This window comes from Pristiophorus japonicus, chromosome 8 (genome assembly GCF_044704955.1).
Source record: "Pristiophorus japonicus isolate sPriJap1 chromosome 8, sPriJap1.hap1, whole genome shotgun sequence".
Classification (NCBI taxonomy): domain Eukaryota; kingdom Metazoa; phylum Chordata; class Chondrichthyes; family Pristiophoridae; genus Pristiophorus; species Pristiophorus japonicus.
In genome coordinates this window covers 186,143,270-186,156,685 of record NC_091984.1, presented here as the reverse complement: position 1 = coordinate 186,156,685, position 13,416 = coordinate 186,143,270, and the positions used below count along the sequence as shown (strand labels likewise).

The 13,416-nt window shown below is 45.4% G+C and overlaps 1 protein-coding gene across 1 annotated transcript in view; it reads right to left on the bottom strand.

Moving 5' to 3' along the window:
- LOC139268260 (hepatocyte nuclear factor 1-alpha-like) overlaps window positions 1–13,416 on the bottom strand; it is a 292,924-nt gene that overhangs the window by 220,473 nt on the left and 59,035 nt on the right. Inside the window, exon 3 of the mRNA XM_070886311.1 lies at window positions 3,019–3,274. Coding sequence (XP_070742412.1) covers window positions 3,019–3,274 — 256 coding nt within the window. The remainder of the gene's footprint in view (window positions 1–3,018; window positions 3,275–13,416) is intronic.

Genomic DNA, 13,416 nt, shown 5'->3' with positions numbered 1-13,416 from the left:
AAGCAGCTATTTGGAGAATAAGTAGCTCTTGACTTGATTAGCGCCGGTTCAATCAAGACTCTGGCTTCTCCCCGCCTTCCCAACAATGCAGCTTCACTGCCTTATGGCTTTCTCCTTTGCACTCCGCACACTCACTCAAGCTACTAAGTCATCAAGGCAATATTGCTGGATTTAAGTGGTTGGCTTCACTTGTGTTAGAAAGGTCACACCCCCACCGGCAGGCCTGGTTTATCCACCATACATAATGATGGGATGTGTTATTCAATGACCCGTCATCCCCTGCTTTCTGTTGGCATGATTGAGGAATAATATTGGGGGCTCAGTGCCAGAAGCAAGATGGAAACAAAATTGAGTCTCAGTAGAATTGTGGTGTGACCGGTTAGAAAAAAATATGGATTGAAAATGCCTTGCTGCCGTTGAATAAATATGAGATTTGTCAGGCAAAGCAATTCTTGATGCGATTTGAAAGTTGCTGATGTAACCTTGTTCACTGAGTAGTTCTGATGGCCCGTACAGAATGAGCATGCACCTCTTTGCTAACTTCATGCTTATTCAGCCCTCATGTCCCACGCAGTCAAGGAAGTAAAAAAACTGTAGTGGGCAAATGAGCCATGGTCAGGCTAAGCAGATCCCATCTTTGGCACCAGTATTGGCACTACTTTGGGCTGCATAGAATGACACTAGGCTGCATAGAATGACACCAGAAGTCCCGACCACAATGGAGATGATTGGGTAATTCCTTCGTCAATCACGTCTGGAGACCGCACTGCTGTTGATTCTACACACATAATTCAAAGGATATGGAGAAAGAGTGGGGAATTGGGAATAAAGGGATAGTTAGTGCGGCTAAAATGGTACAGTGGGCTTGATGGGCTGTGTGGTTTACCTTTGTTCCTATGTAATTCCTCAATCTTTCTCCACATCTCTTCCAATGGGAGTAGCTTATCCTTGGGTTCAGTTGCAGATGCACTGGCAGCTTTGCACCTCACCCAAATGGCCTTTCTTCACGCTGGAGTTCAACTTGTGCTTATCATTAAGGCTATGAAGGATGTCAAGGCTGAGTCCAACACTGTCCTCAACCTATGTCCACACATGCACTTTCCAGTAGGGATATCCATCAAGAGTGGGTCCAGACAAGTTTCCCCGCCCCGCCCTCCAACCTCCAACACCACCCCCCCACCCCCCACCGTCATCCCCCATGCTTACTAGCTCAGAGGTAGCATCTCTACCAGCACCTGAGCTGAAATCAGCTAACTTATGCACAGACCAGGGTTCAATCCTGGGACCTTCCTAGTCTGCATTGTTCAGTACCACACTGAAACATTGGTGGAGTCGTTTCCACTTCTTACAAATATAGAAACATAGAAAATAGGTCCAGGAGTAAGCCATTTGGCCCTTCGAACCTGCACCGCCATTCAATGAGTTTATGGCTGAACATGCAACTTCAGTACCCCATTCCTGCTTTCTCGCCATACCCCTTGATCCCCCTAGTAGTAAGGACTACATCTAACTCCTTTTTGAATATATTTAGTGAATTGGCCTCAACAACTTTCTGTGGTAGAGAATTCCACAGGTTCACCGCTCTCTGGGTGAAGAAGTTTCTCCTCATCTCGGTCCTAAATGGCTTACCCCTTATCCTTAGACTGTGACCCCTGGTTCTGGACTTCCCCAACATTGGGAACATTCTTCCTGCATCTAACCTGTCTAAACCCATCAGAATTTTAAACGTTTCTATGAGGTCCCCTCTCATTCTTCTGAACTCCAGTGAATACAAGCCCAGTTGATCCAGTCTTTCTTGATATGTCATTCCCGCCATCCCGGGAATCAGTCTGGTGAACCTTCGCTGCACTCCCTCAATAGCAAGAATGTCCTTCCTCAAGTTAGGAGACCAAAACTGTACACAATACTCCAGGTGTGGCCTCACCAAGGCCCTGTACAACTGTAGCAACACCTCCCTGCCCCTGTACTCAAATCCCCTCGCTATGAAGGCCAACATGCCATTTGCTTTCTTAACCACCTGCTGTACCTGCATGCCAACCTTCAATGACTGATGTACCATGATACCCAGGTCTCGTTGCACCTCCCCTTTTCCTAATCTGTCACCATTCAAATAATAGTCTGTCTCTCTCTTTTTACAACCAAAGTGGATAACCTCACATTTATCCACATTATACTTCATCTGCCATGCATTTGCCCACTCACCTAACCTATCTAAGTCACTCTGCAGCCTCATAGCATCCTCCTCGCAGCTCACACTGCCACACAACTTAGTATCATCCGCAAATTTGGAGATACTACATTTAATCCTCTCGTCTAAATCATTAATGTACAATGTAGACAGCTGGGGCCCCAGCACAGAACCTTGCGGTACCCCACTAGTCACTGCCTGCCATTCTGAAAAGTACCCATTTACTCCTACTCTTTGCTTCCTGTTTGTCAACCAGTTCTCAATCCATGTCAGCACACTACCCCCAATCTCATGTGCTTTAACTTTGCACATTAATCTCTTGTGTGGGACTTTGTCGAAGGTCTTCTGAAAGTCCAAATACATCACATCAATTGGTTCTCCCGTGTCCACTCTACTGGAAACATCCTCAAAAAATTCCAGAAGATTTGTCAAGCATGATTTCCCTTTCACAAATCCATGCTGACTTGGACCTATCATGTCATCTCTTTCCAAAGGCGCTGCTATGACATCCTTAATAATTGATTCCATCATTTTACCCACTACCGATGTCAGGCTGACCGGTCTATAATTCCCTGTTTTCTCTCTCCCTCCTTTTTTAAAAGTGGGGTTACATTGGCTACCCTTACAATGAAACAAAGTTCTCTGAATGTTTCAGCCTGCAAATTGCTCTCTGAGGTGAAGAGGGGCTTGTACTAAAGATGATACTTTACTATCTGCAGGTTCTCAAATTCAGTCCCGTCATCTGACCTGGAGCCAATGAATATTTCAATCGGAGACATATCTCTGGTATGCCCACCTCACAACGACGTTCGCCACACTAGTTAACTGACCTGTTACACTCTTCAACCAACGCTTCTCGTTCTTCCTTGCTTGGGTTCTTCTGTCTCTCGTACGCCTGAAATAAAATTTGCTGCGATGCAGGCCCCCACTTGAACCTGTTTCTCCTCATCTTCTTATTGGCTGGCTCTTCAACAGCTTCTTCCCCAGGAGCTCCCTGGGCTGGATTGTTCAACTCTGCAAAGAGAAACAGCTGCTGTCTGTTTTCAGCCACATTCTGTCCTGTCTTCTGTGTTGGTTGGCTGAACTCTGTATCAAGAAAGGGTAGATAAACTTGGCTCGTTAAAAGAAAAGGAATTTGTACGAAGGCTCAAAAAACAAGAATTTTATGAATGCAGCATACTATAGCCATCACGCTTTTACTTTCTGGAGTTTTTGTGTAGGATTAAATACATACAATAATACTCCTGCTCACCTGTTATTAAAAAAAGGCAAGCTGTGCTCACCAGTTTAGACCTGGTTTCTACTCACTTTGCTCTGTCTGCTCACAATGGAGAATTCATGCTTCTGTAGAAGCACAATTTGTAACTGCTTTCCATTTTTCCTGCAGGGCTGGCTCATTATTCTGATGGGATGGTCAATATCCAGAACTTACCATGTACAGTACAGTGCTCATGGGCATAGATCTGGTCCCATCACAATATAGCATCGGGCATCGCCACACAGATAGCTGCTGTGATTAGGCTGTGGACAATGCACCTATGGTTTAAAAGGAAATAGCAGCAAGCCATCTTCGGGAGCCACTGAAACATATTTTATACTGAGGGGCAGGTTCTGACGCAATACATTTTAGGGGTGCAATTGGTCTGTGTAAGTAGCATGAAATGCGCTCATAAAGAACCAACAGCCTGTTTGAAGTCAATGGAAAAGCAAATCGATGTGGTGTAATGCGAAATGCCGATTCTCTATAAGCCCAGTTTGTGTTACTGGGCTTAGGCTAACTCTACCTGTTGTGTAATGAGAGAGGATTAATTAGCAATCTTGTTGTGCGAGGCCCCTTGGGGAAGAGTAACCATAATATGGTAGAATTCTTTATTAAGATGGAGAGTGACGCAGTTAATTCAGAGACTAGAGTCCTGAAATTAAAGAAAGGAAACTTCGACGGTATGAGACGTGAATTGGCTAGGATAGACTGGCGAATGATACTTAAAGGGTTGATGGTGGATAGGCAATGGCAGACATTTAAAGATCACATGGATGAACTTCAACAATTGTACATCCCTGTCTGGCATAAAAATAAAACGGGGAAGGTGGTTCAACCGTGGCTTACAAGGGAAATTAGGGATAGTGTTAAATCCAAGGAGGAGGCATATAAATTGGCCAAAAATAGCAGCAAACCCGAGGACTGAGAAATTTAGAATTCAGCAGGGAAGGACAGAGGTTTAATTAGGAGGGAGAAAATAGAATATGAGAGTAAGCTTGCAGGGAACATAAAAACTGACTGCAAAATCTTCTACAGATATGTGAAGAGAAAAAGATTAGTGAAGACAAATGTAGGTCCCTTACAGTCAGAATCAGGTGAATTTATAATGGGGAACAAAGAAATGGCAGACCAATTGAACAAATACTTTGGTTCTGTCTTCACGAAGGAAGACACAAATAACCTTCCGGAAATACTATGGGACCGAGGGTCAATGCGAAGGAGGAATTAAAGGAAATCCTTATTAGTCAGCAAATTGTGTTCGGAAAATTGTTGGGATTGAAGGCCGATAAATCCCCAGGGTCTGATAGTCTGCATCCCAGAGTACTTAAGGAAGTGGCCCTAGAAATGGTGGATGCATTGGTGGTCATTTTCCAACATTCTATAGATTCTGGATCAGTTCCTATGGACTGGAGAGTAGCTAATGTAACACCACTTTTTAAAAAAGGAGGGAGAGAGAAAACAGGGAATTATAGACCGGTCAGCCTGACATCGGTAGTGGGGAAAATGTTGGAATCAATTATTAAAGATGTAATAGCAGTGCATTTGGAAAGCAGTGACAAGATCAGTCCAAGTCAGCATGGATTTATGAAAGGGAAATCATGCTTGACAAATCTTCTAGAATTTTTTGAGGATGGAACTAGTAGAGTGGACAAGAGGGAATCAGTGGATGTGGTGTATTTAGACTTTCAAAAGGCTTTTGACAAGGTCCCACACAAGAGATTAGTGTGCAAAATTAAAGCATATGTTATTGGGGGTAATGTATTGACATGGAGAGAGAACTGGTTGGCGGACAGGAAGCAGAGAGTAGGAATAAACAGGTCCTTTTCAGAATGGCAGGCAGTTACTAGTGGGGTACCGCAAGGTTCAATGCTGGGACCCCAGCTATTTACAATATACATTAATGATTTAGACGAAGGAATTGAATGTAATATCTCCAAGTTTGCAGATGACACTAAGCTGGGTGGCAGTGTGAGCTGTGAGGAGGATGCTAAGAGGCTGCAGGGTGACTTGGACAGGTTAGGTGCATGGGCAAATACATGGCAGATGCGGTATAATGTAGATAAAAATGAGGTTATCCACTTTGGTGGTAAAAACAGGAAGGCAGATTATTATCTGAATGATGACAGATTAGTAAAAGGGGAGGTGCAATGAGACCTGGGTGTCATAGTACATCAGTCATTGAAAGTTGGCATACAGGTACAGCAGGCAGTGAAGAAGACAAATGGCATGTTGGTCTTCATAGTGAAAGGATTTGAGTATAGGAGCAGGGAGGTCTTACTACAGTTGTACAGGGCCTTGGTGAGACCATACCTTGAATATCGTGTACAGTTTTAGTCTCCTAATCTGAGGAAGGACATGTTTGCTATTGAGGGAGTGCAGTGAAGGTTCACCAGACTGATGCACAGGATGACAGAATTGACATATGAAGAAAGACTGGATCGACTAGGCTTATATTCAATGGAATTTAAAAGAATGAGAGGGGATCTCATAGAAACATATAAAATTCTGATGGGATTGGACAGGTTAGATGCAGGAAGAATGTTCCCGATGTTGGGGAAGTCCAGAACCAGGGGTCACAGTCTAAGGATAAGGGGTAAACCATTTAGGACCGAGATGAGGAGAAACCTTCACTCAGAGAGTTGTGAGCATGTGAAATTCTCTACCGCAGAGAGTTGTTGATGCCAGCTCGTTAGATATATTCAAAAGGGAGTTAGATGTGGCCCTTATGGCTAAAGGGATCAAAGGGTATGGAGAGAAAGCGGGAATGGGGTACTGAAGTGTATGATCAGCCATGATCATATTGAATGGTGGTGCAGGCTCGAAGGGCTGAATGGCCTACTCCTGCACCTATTTTCTATGTTTCTATGTTTCGATGTGCTTTATGACTGAGAGAGCCCTATGTACATTTCATGAAGTGGTATTATAATAGTCTGCTTCGCTGAGTTCCGCACACACAATGCTAAGTACTGAGGCCATCTCTTGGGTCAAGCAGACTTCACTGCCAACTGCTGCAAGAGCCATTTATTTTTTATGCATCTGGATTTTCTCTGTCTAATTGTTTGAGGCAAGAATAAATATTTTGGAGTTTACATCAAGATATCAGCCAAGCAATCACTTGCATTAAGCTGAAGTAAGCAGTATTGAGTTTTCCAACTTTCTCCATACAGTCTCCAGATCAAAAGGCAGTGAGAATCCCCACTGGCTGCCCTTCAAATTCAATCCCCCAACCATCATGTGATCAAGATCTACCCCAGATTTCAGTTCTGTTGTGAGAGTTATAAGTGTGAATTCCACAATGAAATGTTGCTAGCTGAAAGGGACAGTCGTAAATCATGAGGTTCCCTATTGAGATTAATCTGCATAATCAACTCTGAAAAAAACATATTGGTGATTGAATACGGACGTTTGCCACAAATGTACAGTGCTTCACGGTGATTTACATCTGTTGCAGCATTTCTGACACAGCAGTGGTTTGCGATGGTCACAAGACCAGGGACCAACACTGGACTGAAATCGGAACATGTGCTAACCCACTTTGGGCTGGTTTGGGTTCATTTGGCAGGTTCCTGTTCTGAGCCACAAGGACATTTACTTAAAGTAGGCGCACATGCCAAGGGAAAGCTGGGGCAGTGGATGGGGAGGCTGCTTACCATGCTTCCCCATCCACTGCCCCAGCAGTGAGTCTGATTGTAAACTGACTCTATGGAACAAATTAAGAGACCTGAGATGGGTCCAGGTTGCTGATCCATTTAGAAGGTGCAACTAAGAGATTTCAGTAATTGGAAGCAATGATCAGGTGCATTATAAGTGGAGGCATTGATATGTAGAGCAAGTTTCCTTAAGGTTAAAAAGTAATTATTAATCAATGCTCAGGCTATTTTTTATAAATAGACAGATTTTACTATAAGAGGAGCATTATTTTGTTATAATGTGTAAAATATTTGTTTTATTAGGATTTAGCATACAATGTAGGCTCTATCTATAGGAAAGACTGAACAGGCTGGGGCTCTTTTCTCTAGAAAAAATGATGAGGGGTGACGTGATAGAGATCTTTAAAATTATGAAGGTGTTTGATCGGGTAGACATGGAGACAATGTTTCCACTTGTGGTAGAATCCAAAACAAGGGTCCTAAATATAAGATAGCCTTTGATAAATCCAATAAGGAATTCAGGAGAAATGTCTTTATCCAGAGAGTGGTTAGAATGTGGCACTTGCAACTGTTATGTATGTAACTATGTAATATTTGCCACCAGAGGGCGCGACTGTTGGAGTCCTAATGGTCACCTGCACACACCTGCAGGGCCAGTATAAAAGGTTGGCTGCCATGTTGTTTAGGCATTCTGGAGTTGCAATAAAGAAGACTAAGGTCACACTAAGTTTAGCTCACAGTACTCAGCCTCATGGAGTTCTTCTATACACAACAATTGCCGAACCTTCATGCAACCATGGCTGCCGTTGGAATATTAGAGAGATTCGTAGAGGGTGATGATTGGGAAGCCTTCGTCGAGCGTCTCGACCAGTACTTAGTGACCAACGAGCTGGAAGGAGACACTAATGCGGCCAAGCGCAGGGCGGTTCTCCTCACCGTCTGTGGGCCTAAAATATACGGCCTCATCAAGAATCTGCTCGCACCGACAAAACCAACAGAGAAGGAATATACAGAGTTGTGCACGCTGGTTTGGGACCACCTCAAGCCGAAGGAGAGTATCCTCATGGCCAGGTCTAATTTTTACACGCACCATCGCTCCGGGGGCCAGGACGTGGATTATGTCACCGACCTGAGACGCCTCGTGGAACCTTGCGATTTTGGAGCTGCATTGGGGGAAATGCTGTGGGACTTTTTCGTGCTTGGCATCAGTCACGAGGTCATTCTTCGAAAGCAGCTGGCTGACGAAACCCTAGACTTGAGCAGGGCCATCGCGATCGCCAAGGCATGCATGGCCATGAACGATAACATCAAACAGATATCTTCTCAACATTGAGCTCACCGGCAAGTACTGTGCATAAAATGATGTCGCTAGCAGGCCAAACTGCATATGGCAGGGCCTATACATCTGCAGCTGCAAGACCTGTCATGACTCAGAGTCCGCCATTGAGGGTGAATGTGAATCCATTAGCACTGTGTTGGCGCTGCGGGGTAATCATCAGGATCATCAATGTCGATTCAAGCACTACGTGTGTAAAGGCTGCGCAACAATGGGGCACCTCCAGTAAATGTGCAAATGTGCTGCTACACACCACGTGGTAGAGGATGATCAATCCGGCACAGATCACGCAACACAGGCAACTCAACCCGAGGAAGAAGTGTATGGGGTACATATCTTCACCACCAAGAGCCCTCCTATAATGCTGAAAGTCAAATTAAATGGAGTTCCAGTATCCATGGAGTTGGACACAGGTGCGAGTCAGTCAATAATGAGCCAGAAGGCTTTAGAGATACTGTGGAGCAATAAAGCACAAAGGCCCAAACTGAGCCGGATTAATGCAAAGCTGCATACCTATACCAAAGCACTCATACCAGTCATTGGAAGTACGGCAGTGAAGGTATCGTATGATGGAGCTGTGCATGACCTATCATTGTGGATTATTCCAGGCAATGGCAGAAGCTGACTAGAAAAGATTAGATGGAATTGGAACGACATCAAAGCACTATCTTCAGTGGATGAAGCCTCGTATGCTCAAGCACTGAGCAAGTTTCCCTCGCTATTCGATCCGGGCATCGGCAACTTCACAGGCGCCAAGGTACAGATCCATCTAGGCCCCGATGCACGGCCCATCCATCACAAGGCTCTGGCGGTTCCGTACATGATGAGGGAGAAAGTTGAGATCGAACTGGACAGACTCCAAAGCGAAGGAATCATATCGCCAGTCGAGTTCAATGAGTGGGCCAGTCCAATTGTTCCGGTGTTGAAAAACGATGGCACGGTCAGAATCTGCAGAGACTACAAGGTAACAATTAACCGAGTCTCACTACAGGACGAGTACCCGCTGCCCAAGGTGGATGATCTGTTCACAATGTTAGCGGGGGGGGACCTAACCTCTGTCTACATGACACAGGAGCTGGCTGAATCTTCAAAAAGACTGACGTGCATCAACACACACAATATATCACAGGTGCCCTTTCAGGATTCGCTGGGATGCAGCCACTTTCCAGAAGAACATGGAGAGTTTGATGAAATCTGTTTCGCACACTGTTGTGTTTCAAGACAACATTCTGATCACTGGTCGTGACACCATCGAGCATCTACACAACCTGGAAGAGGTTCTAAGTCACCTAGACAGAGTGGGACTCAGGCTGAAATACTCCAAGTGTGTTTTCCTGGCGCCAGAAGTCGAATTTTTGGATAGAAAGATTGCAGCAGACGGCATCAGGCCCACGGACTCAAAGACAGAGAGACAGAGGCCATCAAGAATACACCCAGACCACAGAATGTGACAGAGCTGCGTTTGCTCCTGGGACTCCTCAACTATTTCGGTAACTTTCTACCCGGATTGAGCACGTTGTTGGAGCCTTTGCACATGTTGTTATGTAAGGATGATGACTGGGTTTGGGACAAATCTCAAGACACAGCCTTTGAGAAAGCCAGGAACCTGCTATGTTCAAATAAGTTACTTGTACACTATGACCCATGTAAACATTTAGTGCTAGCTTGTAACGCCTCATCGTACGGGGTCAGCTGTGTGTTACAGCAAGCCAATGTATCGGGCAACCTCGAACCGGTTGCATATGCGTCTAGAAGTCTGTCTAAGGCTGAGAGAGCCTATAGTATGGTCGAAAAAGAGGCATTAGCATGTGTATATGGGGTTAACAAAATGCACCAATACCTATTTGGACTTTGGTTTGAGCTTGAAACTGACCACAAGCCGCTCATTTCGCTGTTTTCAGAGAGCAAAGGTATAAATACCAATGCTTTGCCCCGCATCCAAAGATGGGCACTAACATTATCCGCTTATGACTATGTTATCTGCCACAGGCACTGAAAACTGTGCCGATGCTCTCAGCCGGCTACCATTACCCACCACTGGGGTTGAAATGGCGCAACCCGCAGACTTGCTACTGGTCATGGATGCTTTTGAGAGCGAGGGGTCACCCATCACAGCTCGACAGATCAGGACCTGGACCAGCCAGGATTCTGTGCTATCATTAGTAAAGAGTTGCGTCCTAAATGGGAACTGGTCAGCCGTTCCTGGGGAAATGCAAGATGAAATTACGCCATTTCACTGTCGCAAAGATGAAATGTCCATCCAATCGGATTGTCTCTTATGGGGTAATCACGTGGTTTTGCCAAAAAAAGGCAGGGAAACGTTTATATGCGACATACACAGTACCCACCCAGGCATTGTCATGATGAAGGCAATTGCCAGGTTGCATGTTTGGTGGCCTGGCATTGACTCGGACTTGGAGTCATGCGTGCATCAGTGCAACACTTGCTTGCAACTGAGCAATGCATCAAAGGAGGCTCCACTGAGCCTGTGGTCATGGCCCTCCAAACCGTGGCCCAGGATCCACGTAGATTTTGCCGGCCCCTTTCTAGGAAAGATATTTTTAGTCGTTGTGGACGCTTACTCCAAATGGTTTGAATGCGTAATCATGTCATCCAGCAAATCCACAGCCACCATTGAAAGCCTCCGGGCTATGTTCGCCACCCATGGCTTATCAGCGACAATGGACCGTGTCTCACCAGCTCAGAATTCAACGAGTTTATGACCCGCAATGGCATCAAGCATGTCAGGTCTGCTCCGTTTAAGCACGCGTCTAATGGTCAAGCGGAGCAGGCAGTCCAAACAATCAAACAGAGTATGAAATGTGTGACGGACGGCTCCCTACAGACCCGCTTGTCTCGCATTCTGCTCAGTTACCGGATGCGACACCACTCACTCACCGGGGTTCCCCCGGCAGAATTGTTAATGAAGACAGCCCTCAAAACCAGGCTCTCCCTAGTCCACCCGGATCTTAATGATCACGTGGAAACCCGGCGATACCGGCAGAAGATGTACCAGGATCGCGCAGCTGTTTCATGTAACATTGATGTTAACGACCCTGTGTTTATCCTGAATTACGGTCATGGTCCAAAGTGGGTTGCTGGCACTGTTTTGGCCAAGGAAGGGAATAGGGTGTTTATAATCAAACTGTTAAATGGCCAAACGTGCAGAAAGCATTTAGATCAGACCAAATTGTGATTTACTGACAACCAGGAACGACTTGAAGATGACATCACCATCGACGATCCATCAGCACACACCCAACCAGCAATCGATCTTGCTGTCAATCACGAGGATGAACCCACCGTTCCTGACAGTCCAGTCAGACCAGCCACGGTGCAGTGCAGCAATGGTACAACCAACTCACACATGCCAGGGTTTGAACTTAGACGATCAACCATGGAACGAAGGGCTCCGGATCGCCTCAACTTGTAAATAACTTGTAACGAAGACTTTGAGGGCGGGGGTGGAGTGATGTTATGTGTGTAACTATGTAATACTTGCCACCAGAGGACGCGACTGTTGGAGTCCTAATGGTCACCTGCACACACGTGCAGGGCCAGTATAAAAGGTTGGCTGCCATGTTGTTTAGGCGCTGGAATTATTAAAGAAGACTAAGGTCACACTAAGTTTAGCTCATAATACTCAGCCTCGTGGAGTTCTTCTATACACAATCTACCACAGGGAACGGTTGAGGCGAATAGCATAGATGTATTTAATGGGAAGCTACATAAGTGAATGGGGGAGAAAAGAGTCGAAGGATATGTTGACGGGGTGAGATGAAGTAGGGTGGGAAGAGGCTCGTGTGGAGCATAAACACCAGCACTGAACAAATGGGCGAACAGCCTGTTTCTGTGCTGTAGACTCGAAGTAAATTCTATGTTGCATCAGAAGGCATTAAACTTTATCTTGTTCAAAATTTGAAAATGAGCTTTAGGATATAGTTGAGAGCTGTGAGTACCTGGTTAAAGACTAATATCTTTCTGAACATCATCATATGTAGAGGAGATAGAGTATATGGATAAACACATATTCACAAATATCATCATCATCATAGGCAGTCCCTCGAAGCGAGGATGACTTGCTTCCACCCAAAAAAGGGATGAGTTCACAGGTGTTTCAATGAAGGACCTAATATTCCAGGTCCTGAACTACATCCTGAAGGGTGGAAGATGCCTGTGCGTGGATTTTTTTAACATGAGGTGGCTGTTGCACACCAGCCACCACACGGGCTTGACAGAGCTAGGTCTTGGTCCAGTAGCAAGGGTTAACCAAGACGACTGGAGACCTGCTCTGCTGCACGGACCTAGTACGCACACAATCGCAGTGTGGGCTGGCCCATGCTGCCCCTGGGCCCTCGCGTCTTCTGGCCCCGAACTCTCGCCTCTCCTGGGCCCCGATCACATCCCTCCACAATCTCTTGCCGCTCCTTCGCCCCGACCTCGCCGCTCCTGCTGTGTCTGCCCACGCTCCAATAACTGAACTGGACCTTGATGACGTCCTACTTCGCTGCCGTCGCCCTCCTGCACCAGCTCGCGCTGTACCTTGCAGTGGTACGCAGCCACACTGCCCATGGCCGCTGCTCGCCGCTCCTTTTACTGATACCTGAGAGCAAGTTCAATACTATAATCTAATGTCAGTGTTCAGAGAATAAACCAATTGATCTTTGCTTTCGCATTTCTATCATTGATATTCCCTAATTGTATTGCAGACACTCTCCATGAACATGCATCAGCCTCATAGTAAATGAAATGGGACACGAACAGTTTCTCCACTGTTAGCAGAACTTCATTATACATGAGTTCACTAAAAGTGAAGTTTTACTGTATTCGAGTTCATTACAACCAGTTCTGTTCAATCAATTTTACTGCAAATGCAGTTTCATTAAAGTAATAATTTCTGTTTGAATATTAAACTCCTGACATTTTTGCAGTGTGCCATCATCTGCAAGTCCTGTTTACACAATGAATTCTGCTCTCAATC